Here is a 19,117-nt window from a genome sequence, read left to right as displayed (position 1 = left end):
TTTAGAAATGTGCGCAAAACAGAATTTTTTTAATTGGTAAGTAGAATTGGAAAAGAACCAAACAGAAACTCTAGGTATTAAAAAAACGATTAAAATTTTTTGAAAAAGCAATGGATGGATAAAAGCTTATTAGATACCACTGAAAAGAATGAGTACACTTGTATAAAAAAATCAAGTGCTTCTCTTATTTCTCTTGGGTTTTCCAGTTGACCCACAAAAACGTTTTTCCCCTCTTTTCTTTTGAAATAATTACAGATTAACAGGAAATTGCAGAAAAAAAAGTCTTCCCTACATAACATTGTAATAATCTTGTGAAACTATAGGAAAATGTCAAAATCAGGAAATTGATACTGGTACAAACTATAAGTCCCCTTTTACCAGTTTTACATGCACTCTTATTTGTGTGTGTATGTATGTGTGCAATCTAGTCAATCTTATCATATATGGAGAATGATGCAACCACCACCAGAACCACAATAAAGAACTGTTCCATCACCATAAGGATCCCTAGTGTTCTCGCACCATTTATAAAACCTTAAATCAGAGCCTAAACTGATTCATATAATAAAGGATATATAGCTAGCTACTCTTGGAAGTAAAAGATTCAGGCAGTTTTGTGGAAGAGGGAAGAGAGGTCAATTGTTGAAAAGTAGACAAAACAGATTTTTTGAGGAACAGCTTAGTGAGAGTAGCTCTCAGCTGAGGAAAAACATACATGAAGGAAGTTCTGTAGTTTTGTTCTGTGTTCTTTGATGTCTTCTCTAGTTACTTATTCAAAAAAGATAATGTACGCTCATGTGCATTCATTTTAGATAATACATAATAATGAGATGGGTACCAAGTTAGAGGGCAGGTAGCTTCAGTTTTATTTGGATTCTATAATAATAAAATTTCAAGATTAGCTGACTGAAAGCCCAATAAAACCATAATTTAGCTGAAATGAAGGTTACATATATCACTATTTTTCTAAAATAAAGTTCATCTGTTGCTCCAAATTCCTAATATGTTCTTTGAATATACTATATTTAAATAAGGACTCCTTGTACTCCAATGAAGAGAGGAATAATTAAGTTTAAATAAGATGTGTTTTACATTTTACTTATCACTACACTTCAGAATATAAAAAACAAACTTTATCTGAAAATAACGTATGTCAGAGATTTCCTGGCATTAGTCACGGAAAAGTGGGACAGAAACATGTAAAATGATAAAAATACTCCTAAATCTGTAATTATTTCTTGACTAGGAAAAGTTAGAACTCCTTTCTTCACTATGATACGCTTTACCTCCAAATCCTCCCTGAAGAATACAAAAGACCCTGGAAACCAACCATTCTTCTATTTCTTGAAATCCCTAGGGGAACTCTAAGATTAGCACAACTGCCTTCAGGTTTACCCAGTTTAGAAAATATTACAATGGTTTGGATAGGTAACTTTGATGGCCCATACATTTACTTCAACTTTATGAACTTAAGTTATTATAATCACATTTAATTCACAAAGCTGTATATGCATAAGCTCTCTATTTAGTTTTGAAACAAGATTTTTGGGAAATATTTACGTTTATCAAAAGGGGAAGAAGAAATGTGGGGCAGGAAAGTCTAAAAGGACATATAATAATAACCTGTTAACAAGAGATACCTATGGAAAATATATAGAAAAGAATGACAGATTATTGCTTTTTTAACCTTATATAATTCACAATTAAACTTTTCAACACTCAGTTGCTTCTGTCCTCAGTAAGTTACTTGACTATACCATGTCTCATCTGTGTATCTCCAATGGATGATTTAAAACAATGAAAACAATGGCTGGAACTTGGTATAATAATCTTCAAAAATTAAATAATGTTACATTGCTAATATTATTACATGTAATAAAAAGGTAGCACATCATATTGGTTTTCAAATGGTAAGTATAAATATACTTTAAAAGCTACCTGTATTTTTATAGAACTCTTCATAAGTGCAGTTAAATGTGTCAGCAAGGACCATACTGTTAAGATTCATGGTACTTGCATAATGCTTAGCTCACAATAAATGTTAAAGAATGCTTACTGAATGAATCAAAGAAATTATCATGCAACACATATATAATGCTGGTGCGTTCAAGTTATTTGTAACCATTTACAAATTTAAAAAGTATATATACAGTGAAAGAGAAGCTACTTACGTAAAGAAGCATTTTTAGACCTGATTAGTATAACTCAACACCAAAGCAGACTCCCCCTCCCCCCAAGAGCTGAAAAATAATTCTCAAATTAAAACACGTAGTAGACACAGCAACCACACATTTCTGGACAGAAAAAGAAAAATGGAATTAACCTCCATCTTTATTTTACATGGCTAGTTGCTTTCGGCTGCTTCAAATTATAATAGCAACACACTGAAAATTCCTAGCAATTCCAAGTATAACAAAAATAAAGGTGACTAGATATGAGAAATACCTGTAATGAAAAGGTCAAATAATCAAGTAAATAATTACAAAATAATTTTAGGATATAAAAAATTTTCAGATATTATATCCAGAGAATAATTCACTGTGGCTGAAATAAATGGCAAACAAAAACAACTACAAGGTTACGAAAACTCTTACAGAGAAAAACTAACCATTCTGAAAAACAAATTCTAGTTAATTGCAACTAATTGCTATTTTTGTTAAAACAATGAAATGTGACACAACAATCTAAAAATTAGGAAAAAATATGAGCTAGGTCATCACAGATTAGGTAGGGTTAAAATAGGGGTTAGGCAGAAAGACAAAAATTAACTGTGTAAATTCAGTAACATATAATGAATGTCTCCCTCAACCTAAATCTTAATAAAAGATTTTAATTTAAGGAAAAACCCACCTTTGTATAAAAACTATAGTTTCTCTTAAATACTTTTAAACTGCTTTGATTATTTTAAACATTAAAAATGAACTGTTTCAAACATTAACTGCAGTTGGTGCCTTAAAATCATATATAATTATTTTCTGTTTACTTTTTATACAACTAAATGTTCTAATTTTATTATTACATGAATTGTTTTAATATCTTAAGAAAGAAGATAACGGGTGCTTGCATACACAGTACTTGGAATGCTGCAATTAGTAACAACAAAGTAAAGTAACATAAAAGCAGAAAGCCTTTGGGGTTTGATATATACTTTAATTGCTTTGCTGTCCTCTTCCCTATTTATGTATATGGTCTTACATATATCTTAAATTTATGACTCAGTAAACATTATCTTGCACCTCAATTTGATCCCACTCAATAAACATGGGAAGCAAAATCCAAAATTATGACTTAGAAAAAATTATAATGTACTTTTCAAAGGTATTTGATTTTGGAAAAGAATTTAAGGGTACTTAGAATACTGGCTCACTCCTTTTTTCATGCAATTTTAGAAATATTGATATGTTAAATAATAGTTTGAAAGAAGAGGTTTAACACTGAAAACAAATACCTTTCAATTCATAATCACATTAAAGTGTTTTATTGACTCATTCAGTAAATATTTATTCAATAGCCAACATTCTCCAGGTCCTGTGCCTATACTGAATACTTAAATTTAAATGCATAATTCTTGCCTTCATTTAGGCATTCAATTATAAATCTCATTAGGTTAGTATATAATATTTATATACAATTTTAGAACTGCAGGCCTCAGATGACTGGGGCTTCTTGAATATTCTTGACTAACCATTCATATTTAAGCACGAGGCACTAAAAAGCTACTGACAAGGCTTTGTGAGTGAATTCGGCTTGTTGAATATCACCTAAGGCTTGCTGAGATTTTAATGGGATCTCTAGTGGCTATCACTATAGGTTGAATGGGTGGAGGAGATATGACCATTTTGCTGGAAGCTCCTTAAAAGTATTTGTTGTTCTTTTCTCTGGGGACCTTCATTTCCCCTGAGAAGACATCCTCTAATCTTTTGCCTATGAGTAAACACCTGGTTGACAATATTCAAAGAGCAGAATGAAGAAAAAGAGACTGAAGGACAGGTTGTATCATTTAGCAAAAAAATTTTCATGTAATTCTCTTGTGTCACATCAGAAAATCTGATGTATCAAATGCCCTTAAAGGAAATCTCTACTTAAGAGAATGTATCACCTACAACTCTCCTATAGATAAGAAGGGTTGGCTTGCCTGGCTGTAAGTGATAAGGGGAAGGCCCTGAGAGTCTACTTCTCTTCATATCACCCTCCATTTTCAGCTCATTCATTACTTCTATGCAAAGCATATGATGCTGCTTTTTGAAACTTTTTGAGATGTTCTAGCATTCTCTGCTGACATTTATGTTTTGTTTTTCTTGAATCTTGCTAGGTTGATCACTACTTCTCAATCACTCTCTATAGTCTAAAAATTTATTAACATCTAATCACTATTGTCTTGTGTTCTCTTTGTTCTTTTAAATTGTTACTTTAGTGTAATTTTGGAGGAAATAAAGATAAACGTGTTCCACCAGGTACATTTATCCAAATCCCACTCAGATTATTTAAACAAAGGGATAAATGACAAAGTCCTTCAATCACTTCATTTTTCTGCTACAGTAATCGAAAATACAAACTTGATTATTTAACGTACATGACTATTATTTAATGGCTTTCCATTCTATACATTAGGAAATGGGCAACACTAGATCCTTCATGATCTAGTCCCTATTTACTTTTCCTTCATCTTCTGCCACTCTTAAATTTTTCTATGTTCCAGCATGGCATAAATGCTTAGAATTTCCCAATCAGGATCTGTTTTCTCACAAAATGCCTTCACTCTTTTCCAATCAGAAAATAACAGTTCAGCACTTAAAATCACATTGAGCACCACACTCCTCTATGTATCTTTTCCTTAGCTCCCCTGCCAAGCTAGTTACTTCCCTTCCTACTTCTCCCACTTTTATAAACTTTTATTATATCACTGATTGGTTCATTTTCCATCTGTACATCTATCTCTCTCCTTACTCTCTAGACTTCATGACAAGATTTTAGTTTATTCTCATTTGTACCCATTAAGCCTTAAATTATCAGGAATAAATTGAAATAAATATTAGGTTTTCCTTATAAGATTTTTCCAGAAACTAGGTTTACTTTAAAACACAAATGCTCTTCCAAGATTTTTCTCAGCAAATTCAGTAACTGGCAGGGTATATGCTCTACAACAGAAGAAAAAGCATTATCTTCGAAATAGAGACTTGGGTTTCATTTCCACTTCCAGAAATTACCTTATACTTCCTTTTCTTACTGGAAAAATGAGGATGTAAAACCATATGCTGATAATAACAACAGGAGGCTTTTTATAAAATGCTTTATACATGATAAATCCTTGTATAGTGAAGAATTAACCTAATCCAAAGAGAGATCTGGACTTTGCCCTCAGCTACTGAGAGGTGATCAGTAGGCCTCTGGAATGTCCTGCCTAATAGGTGTGTCTCTGTTTGCCTGGAGTCTTTGGTTAAGGAACAATCTAATGATGTGATTTACTATGAGAGCTTTGCTCAGTATCAGTTGTAATCTCCAGAGGAAGTGATAACTAAAGATACCAGTACAATTTATGGGAGGAAAGAGAGACTGAAGCTCAAGTATGCAGATAGCACATGACTGAGCTCCAATAAAAACTGTGCACAGCAAAGGCTGGAATGAGCTTCTCTGGCTGGAAATATTCTACATAATGTCACACGTTGTGGCTGGAAGGGCTTATTGATGATGTCCACGACTTCATGGTCCATGTGTGGACCACTCCTGTGCATAAGGTACTCCATGCGCTATGCATTTCTTTCCTTGGCTTATTTGAATTTGTATCCTTTCTGTGCAATAAACCATAAGCGGCAGTATCACAGTTTTCAGTGAGTTCTGTGAGTCTTTCTAGTAAATTATCTAACTTGAAAGTGGGTTTAGGAAACCCTCAAACTTGCGATTAATGTCAGAGAGAGGGCAGTTTTATGGGGATTCCCCTAAAACTGTACAGTTGGGTAAACTTACTACAGTGCTAAACTGAGTGATTTTTTTTACTTATATATCTGTTGCTTAACCTTCACAACTCTATATGGTAGGTACTACTGTTATGAAGACAGTAAAACATTGAAAGAATAAATAAGTGCATCCAGATATTAACAGTAAATGGAAGAGTGGGGGTTTGAACCAGGAAATTCAACATCAAGGCTTATGCTCTTAATTATTATACTGCCTCCCTAGATGACTGCTGAGGTTCTCTTTTTAAGCAATTATGTTCTCTGAACCTATGACTAGATTACTGCTAAGGTCATATCAAGCCATGTAAATCTAAGAACAAATAAGTCTACGGCCATGCCACCCTGAATGAGCCCGATCCCATCTGATCTCAGAAGCTAAGCACAGTCAGGCCTGGTTAGTACTTGGATGGGAGACCACCTAGGAAGACCAGGTGCTGTAGGCGTACAAAATAAAAATAAGGGATTGTAAACTAACAAGGTCCTTGCAATCTGTGAGGTCAACCAAGGGTTGTCTCACCTTAAAAAAAAAAAATCTACGAGCAAACAGTAATTCATGTAGAAAGCAAACCTTAAATAATCTTCATTGTATTTTCACTATTGTTTAAACTGTCATTTTTATTAGAGTTTTAATTCTTTGTACTATTGAGGACAGTTAATAAAAATATTATATCAACAAACATAAAAAGTAGATGTCAAATATATAGAAGAAGCCTAAAATAATCTACTAATTCATTTGGAGAAAACTATTTCCAAAATAAAAAATAAGTTAAAATTATTACATTAAAATTTCCAATTTTTTGGAAAATAATAGTTTCTTTATTGAAAAGACAAATTATAGTCAGGCATAATCCTACTGTTCAAAAAATGATTTAAATTATTTTATAATACTTTTTAATTACATACTTTGATACCACTCTAATCAAGATTTGATTTGTTTTTTACTTGAATTATATTTGTCCACAGTTCTCTAAAGTATTCGTAATTATCATTTTTAAAGCTACATAATACCTCAGAATATTAAACAACATTCATAAATTACTGGACATTAAAGTTGTTTCCTTTTTTTTCTTTTTTAGTGGGATTATAATGAACATCTTTCTGTATGTAACATTATGTCTTTCATTTTTGGCTCTGCAGTCCTAGCATACTGTCTGGCTCATATAAGGTATGAACTGAATAAAATTTTTACTACTTCTTAAGAATTGTTTTGCAAGGATAATTTCATAAATATCATAAATATAGAAGGTATGAACTGAATAAAATTTTTACTACTTCTTAAGAATTGTTTTGCAAGGATAATTTCATAAATATCATAAATATAGAATTAATGAATCAAAGCATATGAACTTCTTTATGTTTTTTTACAATATACTACTTTCCCCCAAAAAATCATGTCATTTTATCACTCACAAGAAATGAATAGGTATGCTCATTCATTACAATCTTTCCCAGAATTAGATTTTATCATTTAAAAAATTTAATACTTTCTGTATATAATTTGATCTATAAAGTGCTTCACCTTGCAGAGAAATAATAATCCTGACAGTATATTCCATTTACAAATTCACTAATTACTAAAGTATAAAAACTAATAATTCTAATTCTGGAAACGCAACTATAATATGTAAAAACTCTATTTAAAAGTTAAATTCACGGTTAGAATGTGGCATGTCTTCACATTTTAGTAAAATCTGGTTGAGGTCATAATCCAAACCAAGTCTGGCAAAGTAATCAGTCATTCATAAAGCAATTTTGTCCCAAAGAGCAGTGAATTTTATTCTACTTTATGAGGGTTTCTTTCAGAACACAGAGCAAATAAGAACTATTTTCAGTAGATGAAAAATATAAAAGAAATATATTGATAAAGTTTTACATATTTACGATCTAATCACAATTCTCACTCAAACTGGAATAACCTATCTACAGAGGAAAATTTGTACTGGACAGAAGTCTGAGCTTCCTAAAACTCACTCCAGAAATTCAGATAAATTACTGTAGATTAGTACATTTAGCTGACAATGAAGATATAAATTCTTTCCTTCTACAATTTTAAAATAATTTATTTAGGGTAATTTTACATTTCTCCCTATGACCACTAAAGGATCCACATTCATATCTGATTAGAATGAGGGATCTATATAAGCATATTTATTAGTTTTTGACTACTTCCCATGTTGAAAGTTGGTAACTTATAAACTTTTAAACATAAATTGGCTGATTATGCTTTCCTATCCTTTGATCTTAACATAAAAGTAATAGCCAGGAAACTTGCTATAATTCCCAGCAGGGTTTGTTTCACTAGCTAGGACAGAGTTAATTCATCACTTTAAAACAGGCGATTAATCACTATCTAAGACAGGTAAAGCACTGTGCTAAACTCCTAGCAATGACACAAAAATGACTACGACATGATTCCTGTCCTCAAAGAACTTACAATCTAGTAGAGAAAGACAGACATACAAACAAATAGGTATAATACAAAGCAGAATGTGCTAGTTGTTAAAACAGAGGTACAAATAAAGTTCTACAAGAGCACAGGATGGTGATATTAATTCTGGTTGGGGAGATCTGGAAGGCTGGGCCAGCAGAATAGTAGAAAACTCTGCCCTTTAGAAAATGCAGCAGTGTTACAGCCCAACTGGGTTAGGGTCGAAACCCCACTCCCCACAGAAGGTTTTCCTAAAGGAGATGGAGCCAGGGCCCTAACCCAGTTAGGTAGGTGATTCGTTGATTTCAATTATGAGTGCCAACACTTTCTTTCTCTGGTGCAGATAAATGTGATTTTATGAATATTTTACTTTATTAAAAAATAAATAAAATTTGACAATATATTAAGTAACTTACATAAAAATGTAAGTTACCTCAGCCTCCATCATCAGAATGGCCTCAGGTGGTACTCTGATCCTACAACAAAACAAACAACAAAAAAATAGACACCACTTCAACATGTTACATATGTGGTGCTCCAATACATGTTAAGCTCTTGATACCTTGGGAAGAAAGATGAAGAGACAATTCTGGAGAAATAACCTTGGTATTGTACTATTCCATATTTTGTTGAAGTTTTCTTTATTTTTAAATTTTAAAAATAAACTTTAGACTAGTTTAATGAGGTAACAGGCTTTTTTTGTCCTGTCATAATTTCAAGAACCAGCAGGTATATAACCACTTTCTACTGATTCTTAGAATAAATAGACATGATAATACAATATAACCAATATGTAATATTTAAGTCACCCCAAGAGGGGTGAAACAACCAAAATGAGGATAATAAACACAAACACTGTGTTTAAGTACAAGAGAACATGAAAGCAAGTATCATGGGTACAGAATGAGAAACATTAAATTCATAGAGAAAAAAGTAAGTTTCCACTGTATTTCATTCTATTGCTGCCTCATACACATCCTAAAATTTCTCAAATTTGTAGATATATTTTATTATGCTATATGAATTTTTAAATTCTGCATTTCATAACTGCTGCTTATAGATATCTTTAAGCTTCATTTTAATGACCAAATAGGGAAATGGAATCTCAGACATATGAACTATACATAAATGAATGCTTGCAAACTCTTAGGAAACTTACAATGGTGATTATCTAAAGTTTGCCAAGCATTCTTATTCCAATTATTTGTTCTATAAATCTTTACTACCTCTTGAAACAAAGAAAGAAAGGAAATATGAAGAAAGAAAGATACAACCTGACTGTCTGAATTAAGGGAGATATCTCCCATTATAAAGACTTGCTTTAAATATAAGTATATAACTCGAAGTCTTGCTATCATAAAATTAGCTGAACAAACATGAAACAGGTATGTCATAAGGTTATATAATATCTGTAAAAATATAAAGAAAGCTCATAGCAAATATTAGAAAAACTCAAAACCTTAATAATTAAAAAGAAATGCAAGTTGCTAATATGAAAAAGTCATCACATCAAAGAAATGCAAATTAAAATGATAAAGTTATTTTTAAATATCAAAATAGCAGATATATAAATGGTGTAACATAATTCTACACTTCTTAAATCGTAAAAATCCTCCTTTTAAATATGTTTGGGTTTTAAAACAAGATGGTATGATAAGTAATTAATGCTTGAGGGTGAGGGGGTTTGGGAGTTTAGGGTCAGAGAGAGATGAAAACACTCAATACACTGAATGGCGGCAAGGGTAGTTAAGTATAACTTTTAAATAATTTGTGAAGAGTATTAGGAGATTTTTAGATTTTTGTTGCTTTCAGGTTCACACTTTCTGACCAGTAATTCTACTGTGATTCTAAAGATTAAAAATAATCAGAGATGCAGACAAAGATTTATGTATCACGTTAATCACAGTTATTTATAATCACAAAAAATCAGAAACAACTACAATACCGAACATTAAGGAAATGGATCATAATATGATCAAATGTTACGCAGCCATTAAAAATTGTTAGCCATTACCTGTGAAGAGAAATGTGTAGGATAAAACATTAAGTAAAAAAGCAAGTAAAACTAACCTTATAATTACTGTTTAAAAAAACTGAAACACCCTGACAATATTTATACCAAATACCTGAAATAATGTTTCAGTGACTTTAAAAATATTTCTTTGATATTAATGTAAGAAAATTATTTCATTCAAACATATAATGTTAGACACTGCCAGAAAACAGGGATAACAATGGTTAAACAGATGTCACTTTTTTCTTAATACAATTAATGATCTTATAGTTAGCATGTTTCTTTTATAAAACTCTTCAAACTAGCTGAGAATTTATTGTAATTTACTATACTTTCTTAAATGGATCATTTTCTGATATGAAGTAATTTTATCTGTTACCCAAACCTATAATTTCACATTAAATATCTGCTATCATCCAAAATGATTCACTCAATTTTGACTAAATTGAACAAACCAAGGAAAATTACATGCTACTGAATGCTTTATCAAAAGTATCCTCTCACCCACCGTCCACCTACAAAATCTCACTCAGCAAAGTTGTTCTATGCTGCACACAAACCAAATTGGATTAGTAGGCTTTATCCAATTTATGTTTCCCCTAATTGGACAGAATAAACTATTTGTGAACTAAACATGCTGAAAGAGTACAAACAAAAAGACATAAAGTTGTTTAACAAAGTTAAATCAGTATTTTGAAATTCCTGCCAGATACTTCAGAGCTTCTTTAGGTATATTAATGTATAATCAGCAAGATAAATCTAAGCTTATATTTAGTTTTTATTCTTTTGAAACTGAAAATACTTAATGAAACAGAAATATCTTACCAGTGCAGGCCACTGAATCTGTTTGCTCTTTGATCCCTGAGTCTGGCTAGGGTCGTTCCTTCTGGCCCAGATTAAGTGGTATTCCACCAAGAAGGTTGAAAAATCTTCATAAACTCTAACCCACTCTCGTTTATCCCATTCAAGACCATCAAATTCCACATACGCCTATAGAAAAGAAAGCATAAAATTCCATAAGCAATGTAGTGTGATATTTTAAAACATGTATGTCATGAAATTGAATTAGAATATATTAATATATTCATTATTCAAATTAACATCTCTTAAAACCACTATTTAAATAATTTCTCCCTAACCACATTATAACCACTACTTATTATATGACATGAAGGTAAACCATAATAAGCTTATTAAGAAAAGCAATTTACACAGTGTTTGTCAGTATAGACCATCCGATATCTACTAAAGACTTATTAAAGTACTATGTGGATACTGATAATTCTAAAAGCAGAGGTCAGAAACATTTTCTATAAAGGACTAAATAGTAAATATTTTAGTCTTCACAAACTATATGGTCTGTGTCATAACTACTTCTGACTCTGGTACGAAAGCAGTCATAGATAATATATAAAAAATGAGTTTGGCTTTGTTCTAATAAAACTTTAATTACAAAGCTATGCAGCAGTGCAAAGATGATTCAAAGCAGGAAAATGATTCAATGCAATAAACGTTAATAGAATGAAGAACAAAAACATGATCATCTTAATTGACACTGATAAAGCATTTGATAACACGCTTTCATGATAAAAATACTAAAACTAGTAATAAAAGGTAACTACTGCAACAAAATAAAGATCTTACTGAAAAACCCAGAGCCAGCATCATACTCAATTGTGAGACTGAAAGCTTTTGCTCTCAAATAGGAACAAGACAAGAATGTTATTATTTGGAAAACCTAAGCTGACTCTTTTATACGCATTCTATTCCTTCTTTCCTCCACCCCCTCCCCTTTATCCTTTTTCATTCATTCTCTAAAATTATCTCTTCATAGGGCTGTTTTCCCTACTAGATTATGAGTTACATTGAAGGCAGTCTTGTATTTTTTTCTTCCGCCCTATATCTAAAGGGTTTCAGTTTCCATTTATTTAAATCCTATTTGTTCTTCTGACCTTTTTCAAGTTCTTCAGAATGTTTATAACCTCTCTTCAACTCAGGCTTAGCTTTGAACTTCTGTAAGCAGTTATTTTTCAGTTTATGTTATTATATAATCAAATACTACCCTATAGTCATCAAATAAAATATCTTTAAATTATGGGTGCAAAGTCACTGAAGGTAGAGTTGTTACAGTGTCCAGTACAGTGCTGCATATACACAAGTGCTTAATAAATATGGACTTTTAAATATGGAGACAAACTGGTAAAAGATATGTTTGATTTTGAGACTTTGTGCTGCTGTCCATTAGGAAGCTAGTTAGATGTGCTTGCCTATTAGAATTGAGAGAGAGAGGAATACACTGTTCAAGAAGTTAACACCTGTTTCTAGTTATCCACACAAAAAGCAGAAACCCAAATCAAGGAACAAGACTGCTGGCTTCTAAAAACACATTCTTAGGGGTTGAACTGAGGTCTACCTAATGTTATGCAAAGATTTCAAACTATACCAATTTCTCCACTACTTAAAATCTTATAATATTCTCATATTTAATTATTAAATTGAGGTACAGAAGGGCTTTTGGAAATTCCAGAAAACTGAAGCTGAGACAATGTTCAGGAAAGCACTATCTTTGCTTTGCCCAGATGGACAATTAAAATATGATATTGTTGACAAAATATTTCAGTCAAGAACCTAAAAAGCCAAGGTTTGTAAACATTTCCCTAAAGGACATAAATTCATGGTAAATTCTTCCAAATGCAAAGACTTTGATGTAAAATTAAAGATTTTAGCATGAAATGAACTTTCTAAATTCATAGCTTATCTTGCATGGACAGCAAAGGCTGCTTGTGCTGGCTCCCTCCCAAGTCCCATGGGAAAGATGCAGGAGTCCAGGATGGACATCTATATACACAGAGAGAACACAGCCCTTGAGGGGAATTTCCACTTTTATAGTAAAGTGGAAGCAAGTCTGGCCTTTGTTTGGGGGTGTAGTTTCTTTCCATAAACCTGCACACCTACATAAAGTAATGTATATACTTACTTGGTTGTTCACTTCTGTTGGGTCCTGCTTACTTCCCTGTCATACTAACTAAAAGACAAGATCCTTAAGGACAAAGATTAGTATGCCTTCATCTTTTTTGCATCTTTAGTGCCTGCCACAGTGCCTAACAAACTGAAGTGCTTAGTAAATGTTTTTGAATATGCAGCACTGTGCAAAACACATCACAAGTACAAATAAATGACTAATTTGCAATAAAAGGAGAAGAAAAAAGGTTCTAAAATGCAATATGAATAGTTGCTCTATTTACTAATTTGCCACTGTGTTCATAATCATATAGAAAAAAGAAAGGGAAGATTTCACTCAGTAAATACTTCTGATTGCATATTAGAGCCAATCATTATGCACATTAGGAATTCAAAAATAAGAGCTATACATCAAGAGTTAACGGCCATGGATATTGCAATGATTACCATTAAAGTAAATATGATGTAAGAAAAAGCCTAAGCCAAATGATCATGAGAACTGTGGTAAATACTTTTTTAGCCCAAGATGTCAGAACAATGAATTCTAAGAATGGGTGGCCAGTAATTAAAAAACTATTACATTTCTCATTTAATACATGTCTTGTACAATAGAAGCTAACATGCATACATTCTCGGTTTTATGTATGTGTAATAGCTGGCACTGGATGAAGAGCCTCTCAGAGGAACCACTGGCAAGAAGAATAAAATATAAGAAGCAGTCATGAAATTCAGTTTCCACTATTTTGCTCATTAAAATTGACCTAACCCTTGAATTTTTCAAACACAATCATTGCTTATGTGGAGAATCTCTTCTACATGGCTTGACTGCTTCAAACTGGCAAATGGATTCTGGTCATTTACTTGGGAGACCTATATTCAATTTACATATATAAAAATAACACAACATTAAAGCTAAGAATTATCATTTTAGAAGTCAAAATGGTATAGATGATAGAGGCTTTGCTCATCTGTTCTTATGACCACATCAAAGTTATGACTGAAACACAGCAAAAAGCAAGCAGAGTTGCCTGGGGTCTAGATGAACAAGCCCTACAACTAGTAAGAGAAATAAGAAATCACCCTGCAATGGGAGAAGGTAGGACGTGGTGAAGATGTGAGGCTGCCTGATCTCGAGTGGCTGAGTTGGACAGAGGCCATAGCAGCAGCATAGCTGCCAGCAGCCCCGGATGCCTCTTAAAGGGGCCGTGTCTGCAAGCAGACTTTCATGGCGACGCACCTGCTTGCTCTGAGCACCAGTGCTGGTTCAGCTGTGCAGGAGGCACCAGAGACTTATAGGGGAACGCCGAGTTTTCGGAGTAGGGGCCAAGGCACGACTCTCTGTACAGAAGTGCCTATGGTATCCCTTATTCCTCTATTGAGCCCTCTCCCCTCCCAGTGTGCAGGCTCAGCACCACCGCGGCAGAGACGTCATCAAACTGGATAACAGAGGTTGCTGCGCCCAGAGAATTCCCTGAAACTCCACCTCCCCCAACTCATGGCCCCACCCAATCAACATCCAGGTGTGTCCTCAGTGAGTCAGGTGCTCCTTGCTGAGCAGTGCCTAGACTCACACTGGTGGCAGCTCACCTTGGTTTCTGGCGTATCCTCTGTGAAGTGCTTGCTGAATCTTAACAGGCGGCCCAGGAGAGGCACAGGCTTGGGCTAAATTCAACCTGCAGCTGAACCCTCTCAGGACTGTCCCCCTGGACATCTACCACACAAAGCTGCACTAGTAAGACCGGAAGACCTAGGGGCTTTGCTTAGGACATAGAAACAGACACAGAAAGGCAGCCAAAATAGGAAGACAAAGAAGCAGATACCACATGAGAGAACAGAACAGAGATCCAGAAATAACACATGCAGAGTTCAAAATACTGGTTATAAACTTGCTCAGTGAACTTATGAAAAGGGTGGATTAATTCAGTGAGAACTTCAACAAAGAGATTAAAAAAAAAAAAACCAGAAAAATGGAAATTATAAAAGGGAACCAGTCAATGAAGAACACATCATCTGAGGTGAGAAGTATATTAAATGGAATAAACAGTGAATAAAGAAGAGGGTCAAATGACCTATACAGAGTATGGGGAAACCAAGGACATTCAATCAGAATGGCATGAAAAAAGAAGTCAAGAATATAATAATACTTTAAGGAGCCTATGGGACACTATTAAAGGTAAAAATATCTATGTCATAGGGGTACTTGAAGAGGGAGAACAAGAAGTTGAATATATATTTGAAGAAATAATGATAGAAAACTTCCCTAACCTGGTAAAGGAAATAGACATAAAACCCCAGGAAGCTCAGAGAATCCCAAACACCAGGAACCCAAAGAGGTCCACACCAAGACATATAATAATTAAAATGCCAAAGGATAAATAAACAGAGAATCTTAAAAGCATAAGAAAAAAGTAGTTAGTTTCCTACAAGGGAGCAGTTGTCAGCCTGGCAGGTGCTTTTTCAAAAGAAACTATATAGGACAGAAGGGCTTGGCACAAAATATTCGACATGATGAAGACAAGGATCTACAACCAAGAACACTACCCAGCAAAGCTATCATTTAGAGTTAAAGGACAGATAAAGAGCTTCCCAGACAAAAATAAGCTAAAAGAATTTATCATCACCAAGCCAGTATTGCAGGAAATGTTGGAGAGACTACTTTAAGAAAAAAACATGTACCAAAAACAGGAATCAAGAATGGTAATAACTATATTCCTATCAACAAGTACCTCAAATGGAAAAGAATTAAGTGCTCCAACCAAAAGATAGAGTGGCTGAATGGATAAGAAAACAAGATCCTAATTATGCTGCCTACAAGAGATTCACTTCAGATCAAAAGACACATACAAACTAAAAGGAAGGGGATAGAAAAAGATATTGCCTTGATGGACCTAGAGGTATTGAGCTGAATGAAATGGGTCAGATAGAGTTAGACAAATATCACCTGATTTCATGTACATGTGGAATCTAAAGAACATAATCAACAACAAGAAAAGCAGAAATAAACTCATAGATAGAATATTTAGAGGGATCCTAGATAGGAGGGTGGTTGGGGGGACAAAAAAAGGCAAAGCGATTAAAAGGTACAAATGGATAGTTGCAGAATAGATATGGAGAAGTAGAGTACAGCATGGGGAAGATGGTTAATAATGTTGTAATTAATATGTAAAGGGAAAGAGGGGTACCAGATTTAGTGGGGTGATCACTTTACAAGTTATATGGACCTCTAATCACTATAATATACAACTGGAACTGGTATATTATTGTATGCCAACTATAAGTGGGAAAAAAACTTCATTGAATTGTACAATGTAAATACAAGAAACTAATTGTCTATTTCAATAGACAAATTAAAAAAAAAAAAAACCCTTAGACTACACTAACATTCTCGAAGTATAGTGTACATTACAAAATCATCATTTTTTGAATATAAATAAGTATTAGGGAAGCCAAATAAGTATTGAACAAAATTTATGAACACAAAAGTTAAAGTAGCAAATGTCTAATTTTATCAGAAGTCTTCTCAAGGCTTTCAATATGCCAATGTTCAGTGTGTATTATTAATAAGAAAGTTTATTATGAGATTTTCCCAATTTACTTATCCATAAAATCTTCTATCATGGGATACCTAACAGAACAGAATTGTTCTATAAAACAGCACTATAGGACAAAAGTGGATTAGTTTCTCCACAAGATTTACCTATCTACAAATCCATATAAATAATTTGGTAATAAGAAATCAAGGGAGCCAAAAACTGGCCCTGTCTGCTCGAATACTCAAAAATTTTGCATGTAACATTCAATCAATGGTGTTTACAGTGTAATATAGTAAACCAAAGTTTTTTTTTTTTTTTTTTAGTTTAGCACCATTTCAGCTAATGATTTCATAAAGATTAGTGATTTCAGCTGTTATTGTTGCCACTGCTCTTACAATTCTTCTTGTCCAGGACAAAAGAATCTTCCAGGTAGCAAGCCAACAGAATAAGAAATTCCAATGATGCTAGCTTCAATGGTGCCATCCAGAGAGAGAGAGGGTTATGGCACACTCAACCGTGGCTTTGGAGGTTTTGAAAAAGTAGCCTTTGGGGACCTAGCCTGCCTGGCATTTTGATGATGTCTTGTGGTTTTGTACTTCATAATAGTGTTGGGAGGTAAGTTAAGCACTTACTGTAGTGTACTCTGGATTCGGGCTCTGGTTTCTTGGTCCTTGGCAGTCTAATACCATGTTGAAATAATGCCCTACTGAAACCGGACAGAGACCACAGCCCCACAGACCACTTCTCCAACCATGAACTGTTCCTCAAATATAGCCAAGATGAGATTCTCCCAGCATCAAGACGCCAAGCCCCTTCATAGCCAAATAATCTACTTGCCACTATTATTTTTTTTTTTTTTTGCATCATCCCATGTGGGTTTAACTCCTTCTTTGAAGAGATGGAAGTCACTGTGGCCTGTCATGGGACATACCATGTTGCTGTAAGACCTCCAGAACTGTTCCACAGAGACAAAGGTGCCAATCTGTCTGATACTCTGTTGACAGTTCTTGTGAGTGGTGGGAAAGCTGGGGATGCTTCTGTAGTACCAGAAAATGTAGTTGTATTGCAGTGGATGCTCTGTTGGTCCTGTAACAATAGCTTTCTTCTTGCTGCTGCTCTGACTCTTGTCTCATTGTTTTTTCCTTCTCACTATCTTTTTGCATGCTGTTTCCTTCATTATGATCATGGTCAGAATGTCACACTGTCTTTCAATCTATTGAACTTGTTCATCCTCTCGTAGCCACTGCCCCATAGAGTCAGTCTAAAGTCTTTTTCGATGAAAACATAAATATTATCTTATGCCTTTACAAAACCAGAAATGTTTAACCATTGCCTAAAGTTCACACATGTTAAAAATCAAATTATCAAATTAAAAAAAAAGACATTTAGTTTACCACTGTCTAAATGAATAAAGCGTTTATTTCAAAAAATATATTGTAAAGCAGGTATTTTATATAAAAGTAAGTAATCGAATAGAGGGATATGATAAACCAACACAGTTTAAATAGTATTATTACTAGGTTAGAATCATATTTAAAATAAAATTTCTAGATTATTAATTTTCTAATTTACAGAAAATTAAAAACATTTGATGAAGGGATGGAAAAAGATATTTCATGATGACTCTAGAAGGTATTGTGCTGAATGGAGTAATTCAGACAGAGAAAGACAAATGCCACATGATTTCACATATGTGTGGAATCTAAAGAACAAAATAAACAAACCAACCAAAAAAAACCTCATAGATACAGAGAACATTTTGAGGGTTACAAGATGGGGTAGAGGTGGGGTTAGGGAGGTCAGTGAAAAATGGGGAAAGGATTAAGTACAAATTGGCAGTTACAAAATAGTCATGGAGATATAAAATATATCATAAGGAATACAGTCAATAATTATTAAAATAACTATGTAGTATCAGAGGGGCATTGGATTTATTGGGGTGACCAGTTTGTGAATTATATAGATGTCTAATCACTATTTGTACATCTGAGACTAATACAATATTGTATGTCAACTATAACTGAAAAATAAAAAATATTACTTAAAAAAGCTAGGACTTTCCTTCCACTGTATATAACAAAGACTGTACTATGTTCTTGTCTATAAACCATGTGACCTTTCATTAATTGAGCCCCAGAAAATACTGTAATACTCAGTTAATCAATCAGGTAGCTGGGGCAACTCAGAATCATCACTGATATTTTTTACAGATTTGATGTTCCATTTA

General features: G+C 33.5%; 1 protein-coding gene and 2 pseudogenes across 7 annotated transcripts in view; 1 reads left to right on the top strand and 2 right to left on the bottom strand.

Moving 5' to 3' along the window:
* The window catches only part of JMJD1C (jumonji domain containing 1C), a 291,466-nt gene that overhangs the window by 149,171 nt on the left and 123,178 nt on the right, over positions 1 to 19,117 (bottom strand). For all 7 annotated transcript variants that reach the window (XM_016159168.2, XM_016159167.2, XM_016159163.2 and 4 more), the window contains one exon: positions 11,222 to 11,386. Coding sequence is in view for 1 of the 7 variants with exons in the window: in XM_016159163.2 (XP_016014649.2) it covers positions 11,222 to 11,386 (165 nt within the window). In the remaining 6 variants the exon portion in view is untranslated. Of the gene's footprint in view, positions 1 to 11,221; positions 11,387 to 19,117 lie in introns of those variants that run through there.
* LOC118604330 lies at positions 6,279 to 6,397 on the top strand (annotated as a pseudogene).
* LOC107517958 lies at positions 17,208 to 18,449 on the bottom strand (annotated as a pseudogene).

Source organism: Rousettus aegyptiacus, unplaced genomic scaffold, assembly GCF_014176215.1.
Source record: "Rousettus aegyptiacus isolate mRouAeg1 unplaced genomic scaffold, mRouAeg1.p scaffold_m13_p_6, whole genome shotgun sequence".
Lineage (NCBI taxonomy): Eukaryota > Metazoa > Chordata > Mammalia > Chiroptera > Pteropodidae > Rousettus > Rousettus aegyptiacus.
The sequence above is the reverse complement of the archived record's forward strand: the minus strand, read 5'-3'. Positions and strand labels throughout refer to the sequence as shown.